The sequence below is a fragment of the Lepidochelys kempii genome, chromosome 15, assembly GCF_965140285.1.
Source record: "Lepidochelys kempii isolate rLepKem1 chromosome 15, rLepKem1.hap1, whole genome shotgun sequence".
Taxonomy (NCBI): domain Eukaryota; kingdom Metazoa; phylum Chordata; order Testudines; family Cheloniidae; genus Lepidochelys; species Lepidochelys kempii.
The window spans coordinates 25,636,758-25,664,711 of record NC_136394.1 but is presented as its reverse complement, the minus strand read 5'-3'; the positions used below and the strand labels follow the sequence as shown (position 1 = coordinate 25,664,711).

At 45.1% G+C, this 27,954-nt stretch overlaps 2 protein-coding genes across 13 annotated transcripts in view; both read left to right on the top strand.

The window, feature by feature from the left end:
- The first annotated feature begins 2,552 nt into the window (after positions 1–2,552).
- OGFOD2 (2-oxoglutarate and iron dependent oxygenase domain containing 2) lies at positions 2,553–12,667 on the top strand. Of its 3 annotated transcripts, none has more exons than XM_073313014.2 (7): positions 2,553–2,810; positions 4,703–4,759; positions 6,401–6,511; positions 7,740–7,839; positions 8,916–9,040; positions 10,749–11,006; positions 11,958–12,667. In XM_073313014.2, the coding sequence occupies exons 1-7, from the start codon at positions 2,649–2,651 to the stop codon at positions 12,231–12,233; spliced, it is 1,089 nt and encodes a 362-aa protein (XP_073169115.2). In that variant the 5' UTR covers positions 2,553–2,648; the 3' UTR covers positions 12,234–12,667. The 3 variants fall into 3 exon arrangements, with proteins under 3 accessions (XP_073169115.2, XP_073169117.2, XP_073169118.2); XM_073313016.2 differs by lacking the exon at positions 2,553–2,810 and adding an exon at positions 2,862–3,152; XM_073313017.2 differs by lacking the exon at positions 2,553–2,810 and adding an exon at positions 3,165–3,532.
- Positions 12,668–16,417: 3,750 nt separating this feature from the next.
- Positions 16,418–27,954, top strand: part of ARL6IP4 (ARF like GTPase 6 interacting protein 4) — a 34,749-nt gene continuing 23,212 nt past the window's right edge. For 5 of the 10 annotated variants that reach the window (XR_012155076.2, XR_012155074.2, XR_012155075.2 and 2 more), the window contains exons 1-7: positions 16,418–16,500; positions 19,497–19,702; positions 20,326–20,649; positions 22,412–22,529; positions 25,178–25,247; positions 25,580–25,665; positions 27,372–27,537. Coding sequence is in view for 4 of the 10 variants with exons in the window: in XM_073313019.2 (XP_073169120.1) it covers positions 19,510–19,702; positions 20,326–20,649; positions 22,412–22,529; positions 25,178–25,247; positions 25,580–25,636 (762 nt within the window). In the remaining 6 variants the exon portion in view is untranslated. Of the gene's footprint in view, positions 16,501–19,496; positions 19,703–20,325; positions 20,650–22,411; positions 22,530–25,177; positions 25,248–25,579; positions 26,752–27,371; positions 27,538–27,954 lie in introns of those variants that run through there. The other 5 variants (XR_012155079.2, XM_073313019.2, XM_073313018.2 and 2 more) reach the window with 5 other exon arrangements.

The window sequence follows — 27,954 nt, the reverse complement described above, 5'->3', positions numbered from 1 at the left end:
TGGAGCAGAAGCTGGGCGGGAAGCAGCCCTCGGACAGCAGGCGGTAGATGTCCTCGAACTTGCTGCTGGGGCTGCAGGACTCCACCACCTCCTCCTCGGCCACTTGCAGGGCGGAGTCCATGGTCAGCATGGGGGAGGCTGCGGGGCCCCCCGCCGGGGCTGGCGGCTCGGGGGGGCTGGAGGCCAGCAGCGCGGGAGGCTCTGCCGCCGCCCAGGCACGGCGCGCGCGTCCCCCCTCCCGCAGCTCAGGCCAGGCCGGGCTCTTTTCACAGGGACACCGGCAGCGCCGAGGCGGGGGCCCGCTAAGGGTCCGTGGATCAGTGTCGCTCGGCAGCGAGCGCCGCAGAGCGCCTCTCTCCGCAGCTCTGCCTGCGTTCCGTGTCCTCCCCCCCCCGCCGGCCCAGACCCGCAGAGGATCCCAGGTGCTGGGCCTGGGGGTGCTGCTGTGCTTGCCCCCCCCCCCGGCTTGAAGTGGTTTCCATCATATCCATGGTTTACTGTTTCAGAGTAACAGCCCTGTTGGTCTGTATTCGCAAAAAGAAAAGGAGGACTTGTGGCTCCTTAGAGACTAACCAATTTATTTGAGCATAAGCTTTCGTGAGCTACAGCTCGCTTCATCGGATGCATACTGAGTGTATATAATAAGATCTTCTACACTTTCCACGGTATGCATCCGATGAAGCGAGCTGTAGCTCACGAAAGCTTATGCTCAAATAATATGGTTTACTGTGCGGTTCAATGGCTCTTAGCACCCCCACTATGCCAATTGTTCCAGCCCCGCTGCAGAGGAAGGGAGTCTCTTATCATAGAGCTGGAGTCTAGGCCAGCCCCCTGCCTGGCCCCAGCTGCAGAGCCTGGCTGTGGGGAATGACAGTAGGCAGCACAGAAAACCCTCTCCCTTGGGACTGAGGCGCTTGGAGACTTCGTTGAGAATTACAGCACTGCAGAGTTCACTGGAGGCTTTAAAAACTAACGTGGTTTGTTTGAAGGGCAAGGTGTTCTCAGCAGCAACTGCCTTCAGAAAGTCTGCCTGAGAACAGAACTCGGCGTGGGTAGCAATTCCTCCAGTGACATCCACTGATTTTATAGCAGCCACACTCGATGCGTGAGTGTAAGAGAGCGAGGAGGGATTTTCCTGAACAAAATGAAACCAGGTGTTGAGAAAAAAAGTTACCCAGCTCCACGGGTCTGAGCCAGTTCCCCTTTAAATCAGAGGAAAGAATCCCATTGACTTAAATTGGCCTTGGATCAGGCCCTACAGTTAGGGCACTGCCTCAAACTTACCTTCCACTTCAAACTTGGTGGCGTATCTGCGGAGGCTCCTCTTCTGTAGTGCAGTGAGGTGCCTGGGATATCGGCCTTTGGCCAGGTATTTGTACACCTGCTTGTACCTCTCTAAGGATTCAGCCCTGGTCTCAGCCTGGATCCCTTCCACAGCTCGGACTTCTGTCTGGGTGCCGCGTTCCACCTCAGTCAGACCTGCCATTCCTGAAGAAAACACCAAATGGATTAATTACAGCTTCCAGGCTCTCCGGTAGTGTCTCGGTTTGGAGCTTTCAGCATATATAACACACTAATGCCCTCCTACACTGTGTATCTGTCACCATTGCCCTTGACTGGATAGAGCATCAGCACTGCTCAAGTGCGTAAGCAAGTGGGACCATGTTGTCTCTTCTAGCATCCACAGCCTACTGAGGAGGTTGGCTGGGCTCTAAATACTAATTCCACTTGTTTTGTTAGGTATATTGCATGCATATGCCTAGAGCGCTGGGTGGACAGTTCTCCACTCACCCCGTTCCAATATCATGATATCTCGCAGGATTACAGAAATTATAGATTAATAGCAATGCTCTTTATACTGCTTCAGTTAAAATTCAACCAAAGAGAATGAACTCAATCAGTGTAAACAGAATTGACTTTTCATCAGCAGGTTGCAAAGTGCTTTACAAAGGCGATCAGGACCATTATCTCCATTTTATAGATGGGAAACTGAGGCATGGGGCACCCACCCCTCCATTATTCTGTGATGACGTGGATGGGCACATTTTAAAATACATTATAAAACCTACACAAAGGTGAATGTCTGTGCTGGTAACAAGTGAAACATTGACATTTATTCAGCTTCTTGCAAAATAGTTCAAAAATTGGTCATTACAATCATCATCAATAGAGCATCAGCACAGGGTGATCAAGCCATGTCATCCCCAAAGAAAGATCCCAAACGCTTTCCAATCCATGCACAGGGGTCGCCCACCCAGAACTAAAATGCCCCTTTCCATCCCACTGTTCCACTAGGGCTCTTAATGTACCATGGGGCTGATTCAGGAGAGCCCAATGCGGGTGGAAGAGGAGAGGAGGAAGAGAAGGAAAATAGGACAGGAGAGAAGAAACAGGAGGGGAAGAGTCAGTAAATAGGGGTCTGGAGACCGAAGACTGAGAAACAGGCAAAAAGCTCCCTGTGTTCTCTTCGTTCCCTTTCCCCGAGTAATTTGTTGACGCTCCCTTGTGTGCACAGCGGCCACCGGAAGCAGGACCTGTTGGTTCTTGGCGGAGCCATTTGTTTGCCGGACCCGCTGCCCTTACAGCCATTCCCTGGTGACTATCTCAGCCCGAGGCGCCGCTCCGCCCTCCACAGTCCGGGTGGAAACATGTCCACGGGGTCCGCGGCCCCGGCTCGGGGCGACTCCCCCAGACCGGCCCGGGGCTTCTTGGCCTGCGCCTGCTTCCACACGGACAACCTGTTCCTGCGGCGCTACGGCCTGCACGTCAGCTACCGGGACGAGCCGCAGCTCCGCAGGGACTATGGGCTGGTAACCGCCCCCCGGCACCCACAGGGGATGGGGGAGATGGGGGCCAGGGGCGGGGGGAGATTCCCCTGGCTGGGGAAAGCAGATGGGGACCCCCTGCAAGCACCAATACCTGGTGTTCACATTGTACTGGTGGATCCCAGGTGCTGTATTGGGTGGTCACCCGCCCTCATCCCCCCCAATTCAGCTACATTTGGGGCTGGATCTTCCCTACAGCTGCAGGCAAAATAGGGTTTGAATAAACACTTATTGCACCATTTCATCCCACAGGATTCCAAAATGATTCACAAACTGTACATGGGCCTCTGGGCTGCCTCTGACATGCATCCACCTCTGGAGAAGGAGGTAGTAGCTATTTAACACAACAGTCTCCATCAAGAAGTGGATAAGTGGAAATGCAACATCCATTAATATTGCACTGCCATAGAGGATTTTAAGCCAGTCTGCAAAATTGGGAATGTCTTAGCCCTATTTTATAGATAGGAAAACTGAGGTCCATATTAAGGAGTTTAACGAAGGTCACAAATTTGTGGCAGAGCTGGAAGTAGAAACCAGATCTCCTAACTCATGGTTCCCTAGCCAACACTGCTTCTCTTTAAAATGTATATTCAGAACAGTTGCATGCTAAAAGAAAATACGTGCACAAGTCTAGTCACCTTCTGGAGTCTTTCCATTAAAGTTGTGTTGCAAATGCTGTTACTGGAAAACACAAACCTGCACTTGGGGTATGTGCTAAAGCAAGCTGTCGCGTTCAGCGCCTTTACTATAGAAATATTGTACTTTTCCCTAGGGAGGCAGCCATCTCTTATGCCCTATGCAAAGTATTGCCTTAACATATTATAGGTGATCTATGAACTCCATGTTCGATATACAAGTTTCCTATAAAGCTAGGATCATATTAGAAGGGAAAAAAATGATCAAAGAGTCACTAAAGCAAGACCTTCAACTGGGATACTGACCACTGGGGTAATGTGGGTCAATTTTCAGGTCTACCCATCTCTATAGTACCATTAAAAGCAGAATTGCATAATTCAAACTGTAAAACAAACATAGTAGATGTCCTTTAATGAGTTTTCTTTTAGGAACATGTTAAAAGACCATCTTGCCAGTGTCTGGGATTTCCTCCCAAATTGTCAAGTCTCAGTACAGATGAGGTGGGACTCAAATTGTAGTTCATCTAGCTATGTCAAAAAGCTGGCAGGTAATTGACAACCTTCTAGCACAACATTGCGGAGGATGTGCTGGAGCCTTTCCCTGCTGTGGGAGAAGAACTCCAGCAGCAGGACGCTATACTGCTAAAATTAGCTGTGTAGATAGGGAGGCATGGATTAGGTGAGTAGACAGCTAGTTTATCTTCTGGCCTGAGAATCTAGGAGACCTCCTGATTCCTCTGGCAACAGGTAGTGCTACTATGCAAAAGAATTGGGGATAAAGGAATTAGTGGGTATGGCCTACACCCCAACGGCCTGGTTGTGGAATGGGTATATCGGGATCAAGGAAAAAGCAGCCCAGAATAAAGAATCCGGGGAGAAAACCCAAACACCTTGCTCATAGTCTGTTTTGTGTTTTAATTCTGCTCCTAAAGCAAACTTTGGGTTGCAGTGTCAGAGCCCCAGACCCTTTCTTAAGGAGCTAGACTGCTGTGTCAATTGCTCTGCCTACTGTTAAATCTAAATAGATTTACATGACATAATTAGATTAGAGCTAGAAACATTTTTTTTTAAATTAAAGCTAAGAGTCTCTCAGAATTCCAGGAGCTGGGACTTGATGAAAGACACCAAATATCAGGAGACTCATTTGAAAATTGCAAGAGTTGACAACACTGCCCATGCCAGGTTGATGAGCACCATAAAAATCAGTGATACTTATCAACAGTTAATCTCTCTATATTACAGGTGTTAGGTGATCATGGCTGTAGGAGTGATGAAGACTTTAATGCAGTTCTGGAAGAGGTATACACAATTTCACCAATAAGTCATTTGTAAAGGTCCAGACAACTCCACATGGACCACCTGTTTTCATATGTATTGCTTATCTCGATTAATTACAATTTTCCGACCACAAGTTGCGGAATCTGCCTGTTTAAGTGGGAGTAGAGATCTAATCTAGAAGGCTTTCTTCAGAACAAATTTTTATTTACAGGAACTTTTATATATAGGGTTAACGCTACAGCATTTGGGGATATAGTTTGTATGAACAGTGAAGCAGAAAGGTCAAGTGATTTGCTGAAAGCCAGAGGGAGGCAATGTTACATATAGGATTGAAACACTCGGTCCTGGTTTCCCTCCTGGCCCCCAACACTCTCTTACACTTGGACATAAATGATGTGCTGGATTGATATAGAAGTTGAAAACTCCCTACTGGTGCCTGAGTACCAGGTTGGATATCCTGATGAGCTAATTTGTTGACAAAGTCCTGAAGTTAACACTGACATTTATTCCATGACAATGGGCCCCTTGCTCTCCTTCCTGTTGGTTTAACCAGTCTGCCCCATCTCTTTTCTAATTTTCCCCCATTCTCCTTTTTCGTAAAATATGTTTCAGAAGTTAGTTTAGTGCATTTAGATCATACCATTTCATCCCAAAGGATCCTGCAGCACTGTGTACAGGGATCACTCACATACCACTGAAATGCAGCCACTTCTAGGGTGAGGTATTCAGCAAAATAGATTAATATTAATTGCATCATTTAATCGGAAAGGATTCCTAAACAACTTAAAATCAGTATAACCCCCACAGCCTTCTTTGGCCATATGGAAACCAAGAGTCCTCCAGCATCAATATCCAGTTCAAGTCAAGACTGAAAAGAAAATCAATGTCTATATTAATATTAACCCGAAATACATGGGGTCTGCAGTACCCAGTTTCTGCCACTAGAAGATATTGTTAAGAGCAGGATCTCTCTCTACAGGGTACTTTCAAGGGAGTATTCCATCTCAAGGAGTATTCCATCTCTGGTTGCCAAATAGGCCCAAATAAAGGGAGATTTTTGAAAGTAAGTTACCCCTCTCTATGGTAAGTGCCTGGCTTTATAGGCCCAGGAGAATGGAGGAGCTCAGACATGGTGTCCGAACCCTCCAGATAATTCTTCTGCCTCCCACTTTCACAAGGGTAGCTCAAAATTAGTCTCCCAGGAGGTTTATGAAATTGGAAGAGCTGCCTGAGTTTAATGCTACTACGGGTTGCTTCCTCCTTAAGTGACAACAGCGCTTGGTAATGAGCTTACTCAAGAGTGAACATTCTGGCCTATCTAAAGTTAGGCAACTGAAACCACATGTAGGCACCTAATAAGGAGCCTGCTTTTTCAAGGTGCTGAAAGTTTGCAGTCTCAGTTAACTTCAATGGAATTCCTTTAGGTGTTGTTTTGTTTTTTAAACCCACCCTTCTGTCTTAATGGGAGTCTGACTCAGACCTCTCCTTGCCCTTTTAATGACCCATTGAAGGCACAGAAATACATTCAGAACTCCGGAAGGTGCACATGAGCAGATAATGCATTTAGCAAAAATTACCGTTTTGAATCAATGAATGAAACTTTTTTATTATTATTACTGCCAGCATTTGATCTCTTAACGAGATCGTGTCTCTTATTCCTAGATTCAGAAAGAAGTGCGAAGAAGACAGCAATTAGATCATCAGTCCATGGCAAGAAAAGCCATAATTTCACAATGTTACAAACCAAAGCATCCAGAAGTATACGTTCTACAGGTAAAATACATGCTGTTTTGAATCTGTAATGGTGTCGTCGTAACCACATGGAAATCTAGTTTGAAATAGGAAAGCCTCTTTTGTGCCCTTCAGAATCCTGTATAGTCTCAGGACTGTATTCATTTAAAAGTGGACTGACTTCCACAACTTGGACATCCTCATAAATTTCTATTGAAGTAGACAGAACACCCTCTGGATGTGATTCTCTTCTTACTCTCGGTTTATTCTGGGGTAACATAACTAAAGTCAGTAGTTACATTCCCATAGATGAGAATAGACTCAGAACCAGCTCAGACTGCTGTTGGTAATATTAGGTGTAAAGTGTTATCACGAAGACTGTTGGGCAGTACAGAGTTTAAGGAGCAGCCAATAGAAAGATTAATCTAATAACAAGTGCTACACTCTGCATCACGCTCTTCATTGTGTAATATTCATAGCACAGCCCGATTATTGTCCGGTGTTGAGATCCTGGCCCAAAGCAAGGTGGTAAAAAAAAAAATTAAAACAAAAAATCTATGGGGCATGACTGTTTGCACACTGATCTGCCAGGGGTTCTCAAACTTAATTCCACTACAACCTCCTTCTGACAACCAAAATTATTACATGACCCCAGGAGGGGGACTGAAGCCTGAGCCCCACCACCCCAGGTTGGGGGGGGGGGGGGCAAAGCCCGAGCTGCACTGCCCTATGGGGGTGGGGGGGCCAAAGCCCAAGGGCTTCAGCCCCCTGGCAGGGGGCCTGTAACCTGAGCCCTGCCATTCAGGCTGAAGCAACTCGGGCTTCGGCCCTGGACAGTGGGGCTCCTGCTTTGGCTCCGGGCCTCAGGAAGTCTAAGCCAGCCCACGCGACCCCATTAAAACAGGGTTGCGACCCACTTTGGGGTCCCAACCCACAGTTTGAGAACTGCTGTCAGCTAGGTTATGTGTGCCCATAGTGTGACCCGTGCAAAGATAAATCTGACCAGCTATAGCTTATAATTACAATTGAACCCCAGCAAGAAGTAATTTACATAAATCTACCAAGAAAAAAACAAGTGCAGATTACAGCTTTGTGCATTTCTTCACGATTTAAATATTTTATGTATGTTTATATCCAAGCTAGCTGTGGCCCCTAGATTCCACTTCCATTTCAGCTGCTGCCAGTGGCGTGGCTGTTTGAAGGTCAGAGATGAAGTCATGGTGTGTTTATTTTATTTTTTTCTGTGTCTTTCTCCCCATCTAACACCAAGGATTCATTTCTGGCTCCGGAGTTTTTAGAGACAGTTAAGTACTGCACGTCACAAGATGCTGATCTCCAAGGCCTCATGCGCCACATTGATTCTATATCAGGTAAAGTGAAAGGACCTATCAGCAATGTGGGTAGAGCCACACTCTGATACACACAAGTGGTTTCAGCGGTGAATTATTTGTTCTAAACCAGTTCTCTAATATTCTAATTTTGAAAAATGACTGACCACTGTTAGAATGTTTTCTTCTGTATGATCAAAGTTCTTGAAAGAAGCAGCGTAGTCTAGTTGTTAGAGATGGGGGAAATCTTGGCCCCTTTAAAGTCAATGGCACAACTCCCATTGGCCAGGATTTCACCACTGGGATCTACGTTGGCTGTACCACTGACTCAATGTTTGACCATGGGCAAGTCTGTTCAAGGGACGCTGTACACGTGGATTATTTTAAATGGGCTATTTCCCAAAGTTACCATTTTGTAGATCCCTCTTTAAATTAGGTCTTGAATATTTTTTTAGAAGTTCAGGGTTTTTCTGCTTGCTTGTTGATGTTCATGGGGCCTGTTCAGTATGGGAGAAGCTGACAGACCGAATATATAGGGGAAGCAATGAAAGTATAAAAAGTAAAATGGAAAATAGAGGGGTTTTTGCTTTCACACCCATTGTGGGTGTTGCCTATAAGAGGAATAATTTTCAGGCACAAGTGACTTTTTCAAGCTGTCGGTGTCCCAGCTCCCTCATTTGTAATACTCATCCACTTTGTATGCAGATCTCTAAGGCCCTGTGCTGGAAGTGTAATGTTGTTGTATTGTATTCCTAACAGAAAGGGCTAATTGATTGGCATGGAGAGTCTTAGAGAGATGATGTCCCACCTCCCACAAAATGCCATGCCTCAAGTAATTCTCCATCACCACCTGTTCACCTCATCATTCAAATGCTTTTAGCTATTGGCCTGGGAGGCTTTCAGTTTCCAGTCTGACCAATAAGTACCGTGCCCTAGAGTCCATCCGCCTTGTAGCAGTAACTCTTTAACAAACAGTAAAATATGCAGTGAGGCATATGGAGGCTGTGTTCTCTACTGTATTGCTGTCGAGTACTGTTTTCTGGCAAATAACGTTCTTGTTAAGGGTAGTCCTTACTGCTATTTTACCTAATAAGAGACACCTCCTTTTTCTTGGTCAGATAAGAGGATATATCGACTTCCAGTGTTCAGTGAGGAATTCTGCCGAGTCTTCATTGAAGAGCTGGAGAACTTCGAGCAATCTGAGATGCCCAAGGGCCGGCCAAACACTATGAATAACTATGGGGTAGGACTCAACTTTGTAGGGTTAACCTCTCATGTGCTATTACAGCCTTTAGGCTGAGTGACACATATCAGACCAACCTATCTGCATGCTTCAAGGTCCATTCCCCTCCAAGATCTGGGGGAATCCATTACACACACTGATGTGCAACCCCAAATGCAGAGACACTCATAAATTAAAAGGCAGAGGGGTGAGGAAGTTAATTTTATTTATACTTCTAACTTAGTACATGTGGGAGCGGGAGGAGGCTGCCAGGAAGGAGATGTGAGGTGAAATCTGCTTTAGTGGAATTTTGTATTTAAAATTTTATATTATATATAAAAATAAAACAATTACTGAAAAAGTTTGATGGTAAAATGTTAGCACCCCGCTTTTAAACAAACACTCAGAAAAGTAGCACAATGTACACTAGTTAACTGAGATGGCTGCTTTACTGGGCCATATTCCGCGGATCTATTTATTCTAGTGATAGTGAATGGCAATGATTGCTACTCAGTTGGGGCAGCATTAATATAAGTGGGGACACACTTGGATAGTGCCAAGGGGTTAACTGGTGTTTAACTGGGTGTTGATATGGTAGATGTAATTCTGCTCTGAGTACAAAAGCTGCCAAATAAAGTTTTTAAAAAGAAAGATGAAATACCATGCATAATATTTAATGCAATACTGTATTCAGTTCAAGTCTATTTTTAATAAGTGTCTTCATCTGATGTGGGAGATTAGCCATCCACCCGAGTGTCCCACTTAAGAGACTTCTGCTGTATAAATTGGGACATACCATGCAAAGAGTGGGTTAGTAGGTTTATTGTTCAGACTGGAGGTCCTGCTTTATTACAGAGAACATAAGCCAGTGTCTTTATTGTAGTCACTTGTGCATTGTAACTGTATTCTCTGAAAAGAGAAGAAATCTATTCAATATGAACTATAAACTGCAGTGTCCAAATGGACAAGGAAAGGTTGTAAAAGAAACTGTGGAAATACACAGGTCAGGCAGAGTTTGTGGCTCTGCACACAAACTTCAATAGTCCTGATCTCTAGCTCTTCCACAATGAAGTTCATTTCCCTCAGCCATCCGTGAGGCCGTCTGCTCTTAGCCTCTTCCTCTCCAAGGACTACAAGTCCCAGTTTCTCTTGCCTTTCTGCACTGCTGCAGCAAGTTTCTGGCGTCTACTGCCGTTGCTCTGGGATCCACTGACTCCCTCCTTTAGAAAGTCGCCTCAAAACAGAGTGACTGTACACTGACCACACCATTCCAAGTGTGGTCTCCGTGTCCTTGCTTTGACTGTATATATGCATACAACTGGGACTTGATACTTCAGGAATGTAGCATTTTATATGTTAACTTAGTGCTGGTGAAAGGGGTTGGATTAACAGCCTGAGACTGGAGTTCTCTTTAGCCACACAAGACAGGACTCCTCTATGTAAACAGCAGGGATAGCACAACATACCAGTAAAAATTGGCTTTGTATATGGCACTAGTCATGCTGGTTTTGATCCTACTGGCATTCTGCAGGACATCACTTTTCATTCTGAACTCATTGCCCCAGTTATAGCCTGTGTCTTTGCTCGCTAGTTCTTTATCCACGTAAGCAGCAAGGTTGGAAGGGAAGACTGCTACCAGGAGGCTCAGTAGCATATCTGAAAAATACCAGAAGTCACCATGTTGCTATTTGCTGATCGGTGTGTTCCATGTACTCTCTCTTTGGTGCAGGTTCTGTTAAATGAGCTTGGATTGTATGAAGCTTTCATTACACCTCTGCGTGAAAAATACCTGCAGCCCATAACATCTCTGCTTTACCCTGACTGTGGGGGAGGCTCCCTGGACAGCCACAAAGCATTCGTTGTCAAGTACTCGCTACATGAAGATCTGGATTTGAGCTCTCACTATGACAATGCAGAAGTCACATTAAATGTATCCCTAGGAAAAGAATATACCGAGGGCAACTTGTATTTTGGAGACCTCAGACAGGTACTGAGAATCTCTCTCTAACTTAGGCCTGATCCTGCTCCCCACAAAATTCACGTTGACTTTGGAGGTGCAGGATCAGGCCATTAACTTTGTTTCAGGAACTTTTTGAATAACTGAGTTAAAGGAGACACCATCAAGTAGCCTTATGCTTAAAATATAGGGTTAACGCTCACAGATCAAACCTGGCCATTTTCATTGATTGGTTTATTTGATGTTATGAACCTAACTAGAATAAGCTGTGGAGGAGGATTGGTGCTTGTAGGGAGCTGTACTTTAAAAAAGAAGATCATATAAAAAGTTGATTGACTAAAATTAATTGTCTGCTTCTGACCAAATCAGGACTATCTTGTTCACCAGTTTTCTATGTAAGAGGAGGTTATAGTAAAATTTTTACTGCTGTAAATTAATCATAAATATTGAAGTTAACAGGAGTCTATTCAAATAGACCACACAGATAATTCGTACATCAGAGGAGGGAGTAAAATGCTCTACCTCCTTCTACAATTAAAATAATGATCAGAAGGGCTCATTTTGGAGGAGTGGACAAAATGCTTTAAAGACTCAAGCTGTTTCAGTCTTTCACTTGAGAAAACTAAAGCCCTGATCATTTGCAGTTATTAGAATTTCTCTTTTAGCAAGAGAGGGTTAATAACTCCCATGTCCTGGCCAAATTGCTATTGGACTGTTACAGTCTGCCTCTCTGTGTGCCTCTATGTAGTTTGAGCTGTTTTACGATCTGTCCTTAACTGTCCGAACAGTTTAACAGCTGTAACATCTCATCCCAGAGGTGGCTGCATTTCAATTGTATGTGAAGTGATCCCTAGATATCATTGGTTAGTAAAACAGTCTGTGGTGAAAGGCACTAAAAGCAAGTTATAACAACTCTTTAGAAAGTCAGCAGCAAGAGATAGTTCATGTAACCTAGTGTCTGCTTTATTATCTATTTTCAAGGCCCCAACCCCAGTGCCAACGTATGTGGAGATTGAACATGTGATATCCCAAGGCTTGCTACACCGAGGAGGGCAGATTCATGGGGCACTGCCTGTCACTTCCGGGGAGCGCTGGAACCTCATTATATGGATGAGATCGTCTGCTGTCCGCAACCAGCTTTGCCCCATGTGCAACAAGAAACCTGAATTAGTGGATGCTGAGGGGTTTGGAGATGGGTTCACAAGAAGTTCTGAAGGTGACATGCCGAAGACTGTGGATTTATGCTCGTTAATATAGGAGATGGTAAGGAGTGAATTCTCCATTCTGAGCTGACTAAAACTGAGCTCCAAGCCCCAAGCCAGCAGAAATAAGCACAGTATCCCTTTGACAGAAACATGTCAGGTCAACAAATAGCTTCTTAGAAGGCAACTCAAAAACTGTTCTCTTGGGGCAAGGGAAAACAGCTTTTTGAGCAGCAGCTGCCATCTGGGGTCTACTGGAGAAGTTGGTGTCTGGGGTAGACAATGCCTGCACTCTGAGAATTTTTTATAAGCATATTTTGAAAATGTAAAAAGGCTTAACGTATTGATCTATACCATGAACTGCAGAGGTCATCTGAGTACAATCACACGTATAGAAAACAGAAGGACTGCTTACGTCTTATACAAAGAGAGCTGTTCTGACAGCCACTGTTACTGGTTGATGTATAAAGATAGCATATTATTGTATAATTCTTTTATGTCAGTCAGCATCCATTCACAATTACCACTGCCCTCTTCTGGATGCAGTATCAAACTTCACTAGGGTAAGAGCCTGCTGCTTCCCAGGGGATGGAAGGCAAGACCCACTCAGAATGTGACAGAGTTGTCCCCTAGGGGCTAAAACAAGCAACTTTGTGATCAAGTTGCTTCCAATGGCTGCATCTTACAAGACCAGCATAAACCCTGTTACTCTACAAGTGAGTGTAGTGAGTCACTTATTGTCTTACATTATAACCCCAGACTGAGAGCGCTAAAAATCACTTTTTAAAGATATTGTGGATTCCACATACACAAGCAGAAATCCGCTGTAGAGCCAAAGATTTGGGGGGCTGTTTGCAATTTATGACAACACGTCTCTCGGGTGTAAGGAAAGAGCATGCAGAAGTAGTCTAAACATTTGTAATCACCTTCCATTAGGTATGAGAATATCCTTCCAAGATGGGCAGACAGAATAAACTATCTTCAAGGGAAGAGTGGACATTCTAGTCTTACATGACCAATGCAATCTTTTGAATTCTTTAATTTGGCACGAAGATCCCGCTATGATGAGAGAGTGAGATTAGATAGTCACACACATTATCTGTCTCAGTGCCTGTTAGTCCATGACATTAATTCAAAACTTCAAGTCACAGACTCTAAAAATCTAGAAAACTGATATTCAAGAAGCCAAAATATCCTTTTGATTTTGTTGCCTCATATGACTCCCCAGAAAACTAGATGTCTATTAGCTACCCATACCACTGACTTTACTGGAGGCTTCTTCAGATCATTCATTTTAACTCTGGTAATTACTTGGTATGAGCTTTCTCATTTGCATAATTAACAATATGATGAAAGGCAGACTCTGAATATAACCACTGTAGTTTATGAAGAGTGTTAATTTTAAGCATTCCCAATAGATCCCGAAGTGCTTTGGGCTTGACATCTCATTAGCGTATGCTGCTGATTAGTTTGCATTTGAAAAACGCCTTCAAATTGCATTTTGAAAGTGAAATGGCCATTACACTTGTGCACAAAACCCCAGAATCAGCACCAAAGGATTTTGCTTCTGCTGTTTTCCATAACAACAAAATCAATCACGGAATCTGAATTTCTTCATCAGGAAATGTTTGTTTCATATTTGCATTTAAATTATACCAAGAAAATTAAATTAATGAAAGAAAAATGTGCCTGTCAATATGGCTGCTGCTGTCTGAATACTATTATAGTGAATTCAGATTGTAAATGACTGACTGTAAAGAAAAGGCTCCGGGATAGACAAGAATAATCTCTCTCCTCTGTCATCTAGGCATTAAAGCAGGAGCGTGGGAGTCTCTGGCACTCACTCACTGAGTCATCGTGGGTATGGCAACTCTGTGCCTCAGTTTCCCCATGTGTAAAATTACGATGATACTGTTCTTATCTAACATGTATTCAAAGCTAAATTCATTAATTCGTGTGAGGCACTTGCATGTTCTCTGGAGGAGGAAAATAAATCAGATCTCTGATGAGCTTTTAGCTGGTTAAGTCTTTGAGGTAGAACAGCAGAAAGCAGAATACAGGAGGACCCTCTAAGAGAGAAAGCAGTAGGCTGTGTATGTCAAGGACAGCCGTAACAATAGAGCAAGGGATCTCTACCTGGGCGTCATCAATGGATACTCCTCTTACTGACCTTGACCAGCAACCCACCTGAACGTCACTTCAATTCCAGAGATCATTCTGAATTGCACAGGGAAAACCAACCCCTTCAAGACAGCGATAGAGGAGAAGGAAAATTTTCTTTGGCTTTTGCTCCAATGCCTCTTCTTCAGTGAGACTTTTGCCTGCAACAGACTAACAAGACGAACTTGCCTAACCCAGCAGATAGGAATGCCTTGGTTATCAGATGCCTGACATACTAAACTCTGCTCCTCAAAGTTAAGGAGGAAAGCAATGCAGACCAGGGCAAATACATGCATTGTCCATATGACAAATACACCCTAATTCTAACAAATCAGAACCATTAAGCAAATGGGGATCATAAACTGCTATTCACCTACAGAAAGTGGAAGAGGGAAAATGGCAGTGTCATTAATTTCTGCTTCAGCAGAGTGTTCTAACACAAATTGCAGCCATCCATAACCAGTGTAACTTCCAGTGTCTGGAAAAGCCCAGAAGGGTTTTGGGCCCAAAACAAAAACAGTCAAGCTGCCAAAGAAGCTGCACGAGGCTGAGGCTGGAATTGTTCACCAGGAAGATGATGACATTGGAAATAGTTTGGAGTACTAGGAAAAATATAAGATCAGCACACGGCTGCTTGTTGAGAATTTTTTGTATTTTTGCTGCATCCGTTTCTTACAAGTTCACTCTGTCTCTGGATGGAACACAGAATTTGGGAGACACGAGGGAAAAAATAACTCGCCAAGAACCATGAGGGAGACTGTAAATGTCTCATTATTCAGAGTGTAAACTCTTCAAAGGGTCAGGGTCTGTCTACTACTCTGAACAGTGCGTAGCACAACAGGGCTCCACTCCCACTCCTTAGACACTACCTTATCTTAGTTCCTCTAGTGCCACTGACTCATCAGGCAGTCTGGTTCCTCCATTGATTATGATCACTCGCTAGTTGTGTACCGTGGAACCATAGCGTTATGAACACCAGAGTTATGAACTGACCAGTCAGCCACACACCTCATTTGGACTGGAAGTATGCAGTCAAACAGCAGCAGAGACCAAAAAAATACTCGCAAAAAGAAAAGGAGTACTTGTGGCACCTTAGAGACTAACAAATTTATTTGAGCATAAGCTTTCGTGAGCTACAGCTCACTTCATCGGATGCATTCAGTGGAAAATACAGGGGGGAGATTTATATTCATAGAGAAGTTTCAAAGCTGTATTAAGTCAATGTTCAGTTGTAAACTTTTGAAAGAACAACCATAACATTTTGATCAGTTACATTCCTGAGGTGTTCCTAACTCTGAGGTGCTTGTGTACTTCCCCCCTCCCGCCATTATGCCAGCGTATTCAATATCCTCTGTCATTGTCTTCTGCCAGTTCTTCCTTGCGTTCTCTTTCCTACCTCAGGTACCCAATTCAATGCTGGGTTAGCACCTTTCCAATCTTTCATATGGTCTACGTGTCACAACCACCTGAGCCGCCTTTATTTTTATGATAGTTTCTAGCGGGTCCTGCTGTGTCAGCTTCCCTACTTTCAGATTTGTTATTTTGTCTTTCCCTGAAATGCGTAGCCAAAGCTGGGGAAGAGAAGCCCGCGATCTGAGCGGCATGATGCGAAGAAAAGCTCTGTGTAGCTGGAAAGCTTCTCTCTCTCACCAACAAAAGTAGGTCCAATAAAAGATATTCCCTCACCCACCTGGTCTCATCGCCACAAAGCACAGGCAGCATGAGCCCCCAGCCCCGTCTCCTCCCTGCTGCAGCGCCCTGGTCCGCAGGGCACAGCCAGCCCGTCTCTCACCAACATGTGGGCTCCCCTATCACCCCGAGAGGGAGACTCTACACCCTGTCATGGGAAGAGGCCCTTCCCACTGCGGGCTGACCCCAGCCGGGCTCAGTGGGGCACAGCAGCCGGTAAACGCCTCCTTCGGGCTGAGCCCTGCTTCCCCAGCGCAGATACAGCTGGGGTAGGAACCAATATGCGCGGGGTCTGTGCTTTCCCACCGGACCCACAAAACCACGCACAAAATACCGGAAGTGGGCGAGGCAACGAACGGAAAGCAACCGAAGTGACCCGTTCCCGGGGTCGTTCAGCGACAGACGCCGGGGCTGGGCCTCCCCCTCCAGCGCGCGCGGGGCAGGCGGCTTGTTCGCGCCTCCCACCCCCGAGGGTGAGTCCCTTACCTGCGGCGGCCTGTCTCTGGGCGGGAGGGGGACGGACACTCGCGGGAGGAATAAGGGGCGAGATTGGGTCCGCAAAGCCGTCAGCGGCCGATATCGGGGCGCATGCGCGGTGCTGTCCGGGGACGGACTGTATCTAGCAGGAGTGGAGGAGAAGGGGGAGAGTCTTAAAGAGCCAGCCACCTGCTGTGTGTCTTAAAGGGCCATTACCCACTGTGTCAGAGTGTGGGTGGGTGGGTGGGGCAGGGTTTAGGCACCCCGTCTGTGAAATGGGCATAAAAGCACTTGCTCTGCCTTGTAAAGCACTGAGAGCTACTGATGAAAAGTATAGGCGGGGGGGTGTGAATGTAGGACTGCTGAGCTGTATGATCCTGCAGACCTTGCAGAGATAGTCCCCTTGACATCAGTGGAACTACGCTGGGAGTAAAGATTTCTCCCCACTAAAGGGTGCAGGAGTGGGCTTCTGTTCTTCACTCTGTCTTGCACACAAGCTGTATTGCCAGCTTTGCCGCGTTAAATGTAAAAGAGCTGAAAGAGAGAGAGAAATTAGGAAATGTGTACGGGGGGAAGAGAGATGATCTCAACTGATATGTGAAAGGAGTGGGCGAGTGGGTGGAGATATAGGAAGGGAGAGAGAAAAAAGTGATGTGTATATGCAGCTGTTTTAAGATACTGAATAGTTTGGACTAATCTACTTCTTCAACCTAAATCACTTCGAAATAAATCTGATTCCATTATTTTAGGCTGAGGTCTATGGGTGTGGTTAGTGTGTTGAACAAACACTAAAAGAGGGCACGAAACATTTTCACCATTGTAAAGTTGTGTCTGCCCATGCACCATTACAACTTGCTATTTTGGACTAGTGTCTAGGACAGTGATACTCAGACAGAGGCTCGGGAGCCACAAGTTGCTTTTCAGTGTGTCTCCTGCAGCTCTTTGCAGCACATATTAAAACACTGTGATTTAATTATTAACCAGTCTAAGTTATTAACCAATCAGGATGTTTTTACTGTGTTATTTTATCAGCTGGTTAATAATAATAACAATAACTGGTTAATAATACTTGGTCAGTCATTTTGCTGTGAGAATTTTGTGTGTGTGTGTATGAGAGAGAGAGTGTAAATGAAACAAGGAACTCATACTACTGTGGTGCTCTTGGGTAATGTTGATCAGTAATTTGGCTCCTGAACCACTGCGGTCTAAGTATCACTGGTCTAAGATCTAGTGACTTGTTCTCTAGCATGATGTGTCTAAACGATTCCACTCTGGCTTTTGAGACTGCTGAGACCTCTCTGCAGGTGGGAAAACATTGTCAGTCCTTATTGTAAACGTCATTAGCCTGATTCAGATTCCAAAACAAACACACATCCAGCTTCTCTAGCAGGCCCTGAAAAACTTGGCTCTTTATTTCCCCCCATTTATCTAAGGGCAAAATCAAATGCCTGTTTGGAAAGAAAAGGCATTGTTTAATGTCAGCTTTCATTTACATTCACACAGGCAATACAGAGAAAATGCACCTCAGGGAAATAACCATATACAGTCTGGCCTGAGCCATGAATCTGTGGACTTTATCACTGGAATTCTTGAAAAAACAGCTACTGCACTTTTGTCCACACTAGCTAATTGTACAGGATTGTGTATGTTGCGTATCTGAGATCAGAATAGTGCTTCTACGGCTATCTGTGTCTTCAAGGACCTAGTGAAAGAGATTTCTGTATTTTTGTATACATATGGACGCATATATTTGGTGTGTGTATTGATGGATCTGATTCTTTGCAGCTTTACTACTATGTGTCCTTAAAGCAAATCTTTTGTTGCTTTTTATTGAGGCTTTCATTTGTAAATCAATTTGAACTTGAGATTCACTTGTATGTATCTTGGATTATCTTGTTTTGAACTTGTGTGGTAGAGACAGGATTAATATATTAGCCACGAAATATCTGATATGCGAGAGCTTTTCCCAGCTACAATTATGCTGTTGATGCTAGGCTTTTGTTTTTCTTTTTAAACGAATGAGAGCTTGTCTCTTATCATAGATGGGTTTGCCCTTATATTCCACTGCCAGTGTTTTGGACTGATTGAAAAAGGTGCCAGTTTAGCATGTAATCTCTTTTATAAAAGTAAATTGAAATATTAAAAATTCATTATTTTCCCTTAGCTAGCGGCTGCTGTCAGTATTTTAAATAAACCGGTAATTGATTCTTCTTTGTTCAGTTCTGAATGGAATTTTTAATGCTGCTGACAGCTGTGGCAGTGTTCATCATACAATGTCTGGGTCCATGGGGCCATAAAGAGCATGTGACACTCCTGCTAACAGTAATGGGGCAATACAGAGGCACTGATTAGAAAGTAGAACCCTTAGCTCTTAAATCCTGAGAAGGATGAAAAATGATCAGAGAATATACAGTACTAAAGTGTGTTTATCACCACCCTCTGCTGAATCGTCACAGCTGTGAAACTGTGTGTAACAGTAGCTACTGCTGACATTTAAAAGAAAGGGGGAAGAGAGTGTGGTGGAAGTCTCATGCCAAATCTAATCAAAGAAGGCTGGTTGGGAGGCACAGAAGAGTTGCCTAAATGTTTTGTAGTGCAAAGAAAAACAGCATTTGAAAGATCCTCTCATGGAGCCATTCCCTTCAGCTCTCCCTGTTCCTCACACCTTCGTGCTTTATTTTGTGGACTACTGGGAAGGTCTCAGTGAACCCAGCCTGGCCACTGCTATGTAACAGAGTAACCCTCTATGCAGTTGTCAAAGTTTCACATATAGTTTGGGGAGAAAAGTTGGCTGTAAATTGAGTCTAATGTAATAAGCTAAACCTGTCTGCAGCAACTACTTAATGTGCAAAGGCCTGCCTCCTAATTATATGGAGCAGAATTGGAATTGCTGTGTTTAGGGATACTTTGGGACCGTCTCCTTACATGGAATTAAGTTTCACTGTCCTTTATTAATACCATTAATGAAAGAAAAATGAATTGTTTAAAATAGGAATCAAAGCACAATGGTTCACAGCCAATCCAGGAAACGCTCCCAAAGCAGGAGTGAAAGCGATTCTCAAAGCAGGCAGGACAAAAAGGATGAAAAGAAAAGAAGAAAAAGCAGTAAAGACTCAAAGAAGAGCAGCCAGTCTCCTCCAAGGAAGAAGGCAGCCAGGTCTCACAGATGCAGGTCGAGCTCAGCTTCTACTAAAGAAGGTAAGGGCAGGTGGGGGTGATAGCTACTGCTGAAGGCTGACTTCTCACATGGTCAGGGGGCATATGCACAGTGAGTACCATTGTGGGAATACACAATGCTTGCTTTTAGCAATTAACTTTATACAGTCATCTCAACACACACTTCATACTCATTACTCTTGTGTTCTGACATCTCTAGAGCCTTAAACATTTCCAGCATGCAGATCTTTTAGCATTGTGCCTGTCACAGATCCATTCAGGCACCCCTCGCTGACCATCCCCGTGAGGAAAATCCAAGCCGCCTCTGGGTTGTGTAGTCCCTGGGTAGGATGAGCCTCAAGGGCCTGAATGGAGTCCAGCCCCTGCCCCAGTCTTGGGATAACTAGGCATACAGGAGGGGTGCTGACTGGATCAGGGACAGTGCTCAGTTAGCCCCCTCCCACCATGATAATACAGAAGTATTAGCCCAGTGGGATTTTGCTGTGGCGTTAGTGTTTTGATTTGTTCAGTCTTCTGAGCAACCTAACAAAGAACAAAACCAGAACAGCAGACTGTTGTAGCTTGAAATGCAGAACATGACAGACTCTTTGGGTGCCATGGAGCAAATGTTCTCTCCAAACCACCCCATTCTTAATGTATTGCAGAGAAAAAGAAGGCCAAAGACAAGAAGAGGAAAAAGGCAAGTACCTCCTCCTCTGAGACGACAAGTTCGTCTTCTGGGACTTCCTCCTCCTCTAGCTGCTCTTCAGATGATTCCAGTGACAGTGAATCCAAACTGAAAAAGAGGAGACACAGCAAGAAGAAACGAACAAAACAGAAAGACAAAAAGAGAGAGAAGAAAAAAATAAAAAAGAAACTGAAAAAGAAATCGAAGGACCGGCCTAAAGAGGAGAGAGCCATGGTGGAAGGCGTGCCAGGCCCTTCACTGGAGCAGTGGCAGAAAGAATCTTTGGTGGAACCTGGCCCAGGTAATGTTCTTGTTTCCAGGTTTAAAAAACTCACACTTGCCCACTTAAAGAGTAGAGAAGTGATGCGCCATTTGAGAAAATCCATGCGACTCTCCTACTCATTAATGAAAAAGATTCTTTTAATGTCTCATCCAAGGATCATTAGAAATTGCATGATAAGAAACACTGATTGCTGAACCCTGGGTGCCTTTTCCCTCCTAACTTCAGTGGCCTAGCTTGAGCAACCATGAATAGATACAAGGACCCAAATTGATGGTTTTGTTTGTAAGCTTGTTAAAATTGCCTGTGATCTGGGAACAAAAGTTGAAAATGAAAGGATGGACCCACAGGCAATGAATTCATGAAGCACTTGGTATTGGCATTCAGGATGTGAAGTTGATAGTTCTCTGCATGTTCCTTTGCTCACAAAGGTGATATGTAAAGCCATGAGGAAGATAACACTACATTTGTGTTCATTCTTTATCTGTTGAGACTAGGTCCTCTATACAGTATCCACCACTGATTTAAGGTGCCCCCAGATCTTCCAGTGTATCTCATGGGTGAGCAGAGTGTGCAAGAAATACACAACCAGGGGACAAATTTTCAAAAAGTGCCCAAGTCTCACTGAAAGTCAGTGGGACTTCAGATACCTCAGTCACTTGGGTGTGTTGGGAAATTTTACCTCAGGCCTCAAATTTGAAATTTAAGGTCTATATGCTCTTTGAGTTTGTGACAGTAAGAAAAGCAGGTGAGGCTTTGATCCCTCAGTTGCAGACATACACAAATCCCTGTTTCAGTTCTTCTCAGTATCTATGATTTTTTTGGAAAGATCTTGTTCATGTCAAACTATTATTTGTCCATTCTTTGTGTGTTGTCTAAGCAGTAGGGGTTATAGTACGTGGTGTATGCTAGTGATGAAAGAGGATTGGTTTTAACAATAGGTAGTAATTCAGTTTTAATACGTGTGTAATTATATACATAAGGCAGGCCAGGTAGTCTCAGTCCCAGCAGCAGGCCAGGTGGCAAATGGATCTACACAGAGGAATTGTAATGGAGCCATTGTGGGGGAAGGTGCCAACTTATGAAGGTTTGCTGATAAGGGAGGAATCCAAAATCACCTGCTTTGGATAAATGCATTTTGTCCAGCCTTCCCCAGGGATTTCCCCTCTTCTGTCTTAAAGATATTTACAAAGTATCTAAATCCTTCTTACTGTTAAAGGGAAAGAGAGAGGATGAGGGGGGTAAATAAGGAGGTAAATAGAATTTGAAAGGAAAATGTTCCAAGCAGACAGGTGTAGGGTTAAATGTCTGTAGTGTAACAAAGGAGTGGGACTCAGGATGCCTGGGTTCTAGTCCCATCTCTGCATTTGGACGAGTGGTGAGATTTTCAGAAGTACTCAGCATTGGCCTAACTCTGCTCCCATTTAAATCAATGGGAATTTTATCACTGACAGAAACAGGAGGTGTGTCAGGTTAATGCTGAGTACTTCTAAAAATCTCACCCAATGTGGCTTTGGGAAAATCACTTAGCTGTTCTGTGGGCCTCAGTTCACCTGTTGGAAACAGAGCTAGCAATATCCTCCTCAGAGGAGCAGCGTGAGGCTTCAATAGTTCAAGCTTTTTGGGGTAGGTGGCTCTTTGGAACGAGTGTTTTCAGCAGTGCACTGCACAGAGCGGTGCTCCATAATAATTGTAAGGCCCTCTGCCTCATGGTCCTCTGACAGAAGACTAACCTGTGTGCGCACATTCTTATTCAACGAGCTCATTAAGGTTTGCATTCTAGTTTTGACAGATGAGCAAAAGTCCCGCATCCAGGCTATGAAACCAATGACGAAAGAAGAATGGGACGCAAGGCAAAGTGTCATCAGAAAAGTCGTGGACCCCGAAACGGGAAGAACAAGGTACAGTCCCATGGGTTAAAGAGGGTCCTGAAACAATAGCTTAGAAACAGTGCTGTTTGGGAGCATTTGGAGAGGCATGGTTTCCATGGTTACAAGAATTCTAGGGACCAGATCCTCAGCTGACGCACATAAGCATAGCGCTGTTAAAGTCTAGAGAGCTAGTTGACTTATACCAGCTGAGATGTAAGTGTCGTAGATAATGTTGAGATAAATAATCATAGTTAGTTCAGCATATCCACAAAGGAGCATATTTTAGGATGTATCACTTGGACTGCAATAGTGCCCAAAATGTGGTAGGTGCCGTACACTCACATAGGAAGTCATGGTCCCTGAAGAGCTTACAATCCGCAAAGCTTCTGAACAGTGGACAAGAATCCACTTCTTATTTTTAAACCAGGGAAACAAGTTGGCGAGCAGTGTATGAGGCTGGCTGAAGAGTGGAGAGAGATGGGGCAGCTGAATCTTTTTAGGCTTTTCCAAAGAGAGGCAGAAGCATATGCCAGTTTAGCAACAGATCCTTGCTGCTTGTAAAAGCAGGGTTCTCTCTAAATCCCTTTTAACCTCCCCTCCAGGGGCGGTCACTCTCAGCAGCAAGCTCTTGAGCCTTCATTGTCACCTTGCTGTTACTAGCCAGGCTCTTAGTATGAAAGGTGAACACTGTGACCCGTCAGGCCATCTTGAGATTAAAGCTTTCCGGCCCAGACAATAAAGGTATAAATCACTCTGGTCTCTGCTTGACTAGCAGAGATGCTTAGATCAGAGTACTAGGATTGACAGAGGGATGGAGAAAAAGGCTTGCTGTGTTTAGACAGACAGGCTGAGACTATTATTGTTAGAAGATGCCAAATAAGGGTCTGATCCTGCCAGGTGCTAAGCACCTCCTCTGTAGTGCTGAATGCTCTCTCTTGCTACTGAAATCAATGGGATTACAGAGCATGGACAGCCTCCCAGAGCTGAGTCATTGATGGCTTGTGCTCAGTATGAGGTGCAGAAGGCAGCCAAGAGCAGCAGCTATTGCAAGATCTGGTTGAAGCCTTGTTACTCAGGGTGGAGGGTTTTTTCCTCCTTCCACTGAGGGGGATATCAGTGTCCCCAGAGTAAATGCAATTCTAAGCTATGGTGTGAGGATAAAATCTGAACCGGCAGATCTGGTGGCAGTTCTGAGCTAGCTGTTTCCTGACCTGTTAGACATTGCTCTTTCAGGGGCAGCTGCTGTTTTGGATGCTTGCCTGTCACGTCTGAAGCATCCAGTCCCTATTATAGACAGATCCTCTGGCCAGAGGGGTTTATTTGCACAACCGGGGGCAATTGCTTCTCTGTTCTAGGAGGCCCACAGGCCTGTAACCAAACTAGCGTTCAAAACCAGAGGAGTAGGAATGACCCTGTTTTCACTAAACTGCATCTTTACAGTGAATAGAAAATTGTGTTGTGGCAAGCCAGCTCTTAAAATAGAAGGCAGCCAGCAATGCTCAGGAAAGATGTTTGCATGGATGTCAGTTACCCGTAAGGCACATGCTGAAGATGGTTAAATTCCTCTTCTGCATTCAGAGGCTGGGCACTGCTTATGGTTCTGCTGCTGGATTTGCTGGTTTGATACCACTCCCCTTCCCTAGGCCCACTGTGTCCTTTCCAGTTCTATTACCAAAGGTCAAATGCTTGTCTGATTACTAGATGATCCAGCAACTTTTATGTGCCCCAAGGGACTGGACTTAAACCTCTGCATTGCCCCATCTCAATCATAAAGGAAGCTGTCTGCACATCTTAAATTTGAGAGTGGGAACCAACCAACCCAGTTTCCCATTGCCGAGAAAATCCACTCGCAGAGTTATAGGGTAATGGGAGATCCTTTTTCCTTAGCATGGGTCTTCCCTGCAGCACACTAGCCTGGAAAGCTTGATTTGCAACATGCCTGATCTCTAGGGAATGCTCTGTGGGGCTGGGGATTGCCTAAATCATGGCAGATCCTACATCCTGGGAATGCTGGGAGAGGAAGGTTGTTCCCAATACATTCAGTACACAGCATCTTTCGAAGAAGTGCACTGAAGCGGGACCTTGTTGGTTTTAATCCTGCAGGCAACATAATGGAAAAGGCTGCAAAGGTTATTTACCCGAGGGTTGGCTAAAGCCTGACTCACAGTGTTCTATAATGGAGCTGCCCTCATCTTTAAACAGAGACTACAGAGTTACACCAGTCAGTGGAGTTGCTCCAGGTGTACACCAGATTGTCAGAGCAGTATCTGGCCCAAGCCCCAGCATATGATGAGAACTTTTTGCCACTCTCTTTGGCACTGCAAAGCTGCCACCCTCCCAGAGAGCGTGGGGGACACCGTGCTGCAGCCAGCCTGTGTTGGCAGAGGCCCCTGACTCTGTTCTAGAGCACATGCTCACACAGAAGGTGCTTCTGGTGTTACCCCTCAACAAGTCCAGCTTATTGGACATCTTCCCATGCAAAATACTGTCTCCCTCAGCATGAAACATTAGCCGTGTGGCTGCATAAGAGAGGTGATCTAGTCACTCCTCCAGTGGGGACAGAACCCTCATTGAATGATGCCTTCTGCTGCTGGGGAAACAAAGCAATGTGTTGCTTACAGTTGGTAACTGGATGGCTGGTAGACTTTACTGGGTGTGTTGATGTGCTTCTGTTACAGGCTTATTAAGGGAGATGGAGAAGTTCTAGAAGAAATTGTCACCAAAGAAAGACACAAAGAGATTAACAAGGTAGATGGTTTTTATAGTGAAGAGACATTCTGGAACCAGCAAGGCCCTAAGCTGGGTTTGTAAAGCATGGGCTAGTGGCTTGAACACAGGCCTGGGGGGCAGGAGAGCTGAGTTCTGCTTACTCACTGCATGGCCTTGTGGAAACTGCAGCCTCTCTCTTGGCTTTTCCCATCTGCAAAACTGGGATAAATCCTACTTAGCCAGGGTGGAAGTGGGTTTGATCACACACATTGGTAGAGGCCTTTCAGCCTCTCACAGGTAGGTGGTATGGAAGCACCAAGCATGATGGTTTGGGAAGACCAGCCTATAAGTGCCTGTTTGTTCCTTCACAGCAAGCCACCCGAGGAGACGGCCTGGCCTTCCAGATGAGGACAGGGATGCTTCAGTAACAGTCCAAATGTCAAGTACATCAGGAAAGGTGGTTTTCTTGTTCTGCTCACTGAGACACTACTCTGCCAAAGCAGGCAGCTCCCCATTCTCCCTGCACTGGCGAGATCTGTGTGTGACACAGCAGGATCTTTACCCTGTGGACATGTCCTGTTCTGCTGGGTCAATCTGTTGCCTGGAGGAGGGAGTGACTTTGATGGCACCTCCCCTTTAGCCATGGCTTCTCTCCTGCCAGTCCATGCAAAGTCTTTAAGACCTGACCAACATTGCTCTCAACTTGGTCGCTTTCTGAGGCTCCTCCCACTACTGCTCAATGATTGAGCAAATGATTCTTAGGCAGCAAGTAGCTGTCAGTCCACCAGGGCGCTCATGGGTGCCACCAGCACAACAATGCTGAGTCCCCAGAGGAGATAAACTCACCCAGTGACTAACACCATGTTATCTTTAATACACTTCCTTGATGGTGATTCAGATTCCAAACTCTAAGGCAAATGCCCAGGTACCAGGTGGCCATAACCCCGCTGATACTGGGGTGACTGCCACAGTGATCCCCTGAAATGAGGCTGCCGTAAATCATTTTTCACATGTGGTTGCTACGTGCCTGCTCTTTGAATTAATATTTGCCCTGTGTTTACTCCAGTGTTTGGTTGGATTGCTCAGTTACAGAGGGGTCCCTTTACAGCCCTCAGCTATACAGAGACCCATTTATACTTTGCCCCAGCTTTGTGCAGGCTGCAACATTAGGTCCACATCTTGCAAGGTGCCTTTTCTCACTGAGCCAATGAGAGGTGAAGGCACTTGGCATGGTACAGGTTCAAGCTTTTAATTAGCACTGGCTCCCTTGACGGCAGGCTGCACTGGGACAGTGGGTTAAGTGTAATGGACAGGGGCACATTTTGTTGGGGGTTTGCTCAGCCTTGCTCATATCCCTGCACCAAAGTGATGCCCCTTCCTTGCTCTTTATGACAATGCAAGGGGCAGTTTTGGTTTGTTAGTGAAATTGGCCTTTTCAGAAGCAGAGGAGCCCAGGAAAACTCAGTCTTCTGATTCTCCCCCCTCAAGCCCCACTTAACTTGGTGAATCTGAAAACTTGTAAAAAATAAACTGGTTAAATCAATCCAGCAGCCCAAGTTATTCTTTTATGTGCCAGTGTGAGTGAACGACAGGTAGCAATTATACAAACCAATCTGTTGCAAGGGGACAGGCAAGATTTTTGTGTGTTTGCGTGGGCGTGCTCAATTGTTTTGGCTAACACCCGAAGCTTTAAAATGAATGCTTGCCCCGTCCTCTGCACCCAGGGGCTTGCTAAGGAAATCACAGTAGGTCAGATTTTTGACAGCTGAGCAGCTACAGCTAGCAAAGTGCAAGACCTAGAAAGCCCAAAGTGCAATCAGTATGACACTGACTCCCCCTAGAGATGCCTGCTTACTTTGGTGACGTAGTAGTTTCCTTGGTCCCTTTATTCCACTCTATTTAACAGATCCCACCGCAGACTTCTTTGGTTACTTGGGTCTGATGGCTGTTGGTGGAAAGTCCTGTTCTGAACTGTAAAATCACTGCCTGTTTAACAAAATTTGTCCTTCTGTATGATTTGAACTAGTTTTCATGTGCCACTTTTCTAACCTCTTAGAAGGCCCTGAGGTGTTTGACTGTGGGAGGCTGGTCACGTATGTATGGATTCATCCTGTCTGCTGGCAGGTCTCCTATCAACGTATCTTCCTTTTCCCTTTAATGCAGGCCTCCTCCTCTAGTAGCTGGGTTTTAGGCACATGGGTCAGATGGAGACAACACACTTCCCTTTTATAAAGGAGCTAGTTATGGCACAAACCTCCCTGGGACCATACGTTTAACAAGGACACTGACAGCAGCCAGGATGAGAGGGGGACAAGCCGTGGACAAACAGGTAGGTGTCTGAGGAGGGCTGAGCCAGGCGAATCTCTGCCCTTACTGAACAGTAGAGGAAAGGGCCTGCTTGAGAGGGTGCAGCTCCCTTGAGATTCCCCCTTTGGAAGGGTCCGTGTAAGGCAGCAGCGCTGACAGCCCCTGAGCTAGCCAGACTTAGGCTTTACGGATTGTGCATTTATTGGCAGCCAGTTCAAAGGGAAGCTCCCACATGCTGTTGGGTGGCTCCCTGTTCTCTACTCTCACGCTCTGCTGTTGTTGATTCACTTACTGTCCCCCATCATTTCACTCTCTCACTGGCTGTAGAACATCATCTTCAATTCAGAGCACACAGTGCTTGTAATTGTCTCTCTCTTTTCCGTTTGGTTTCCATTTGCCTCATGTCAATGTTTTCAGCCCCTCTATTTTTCTGCTCAGC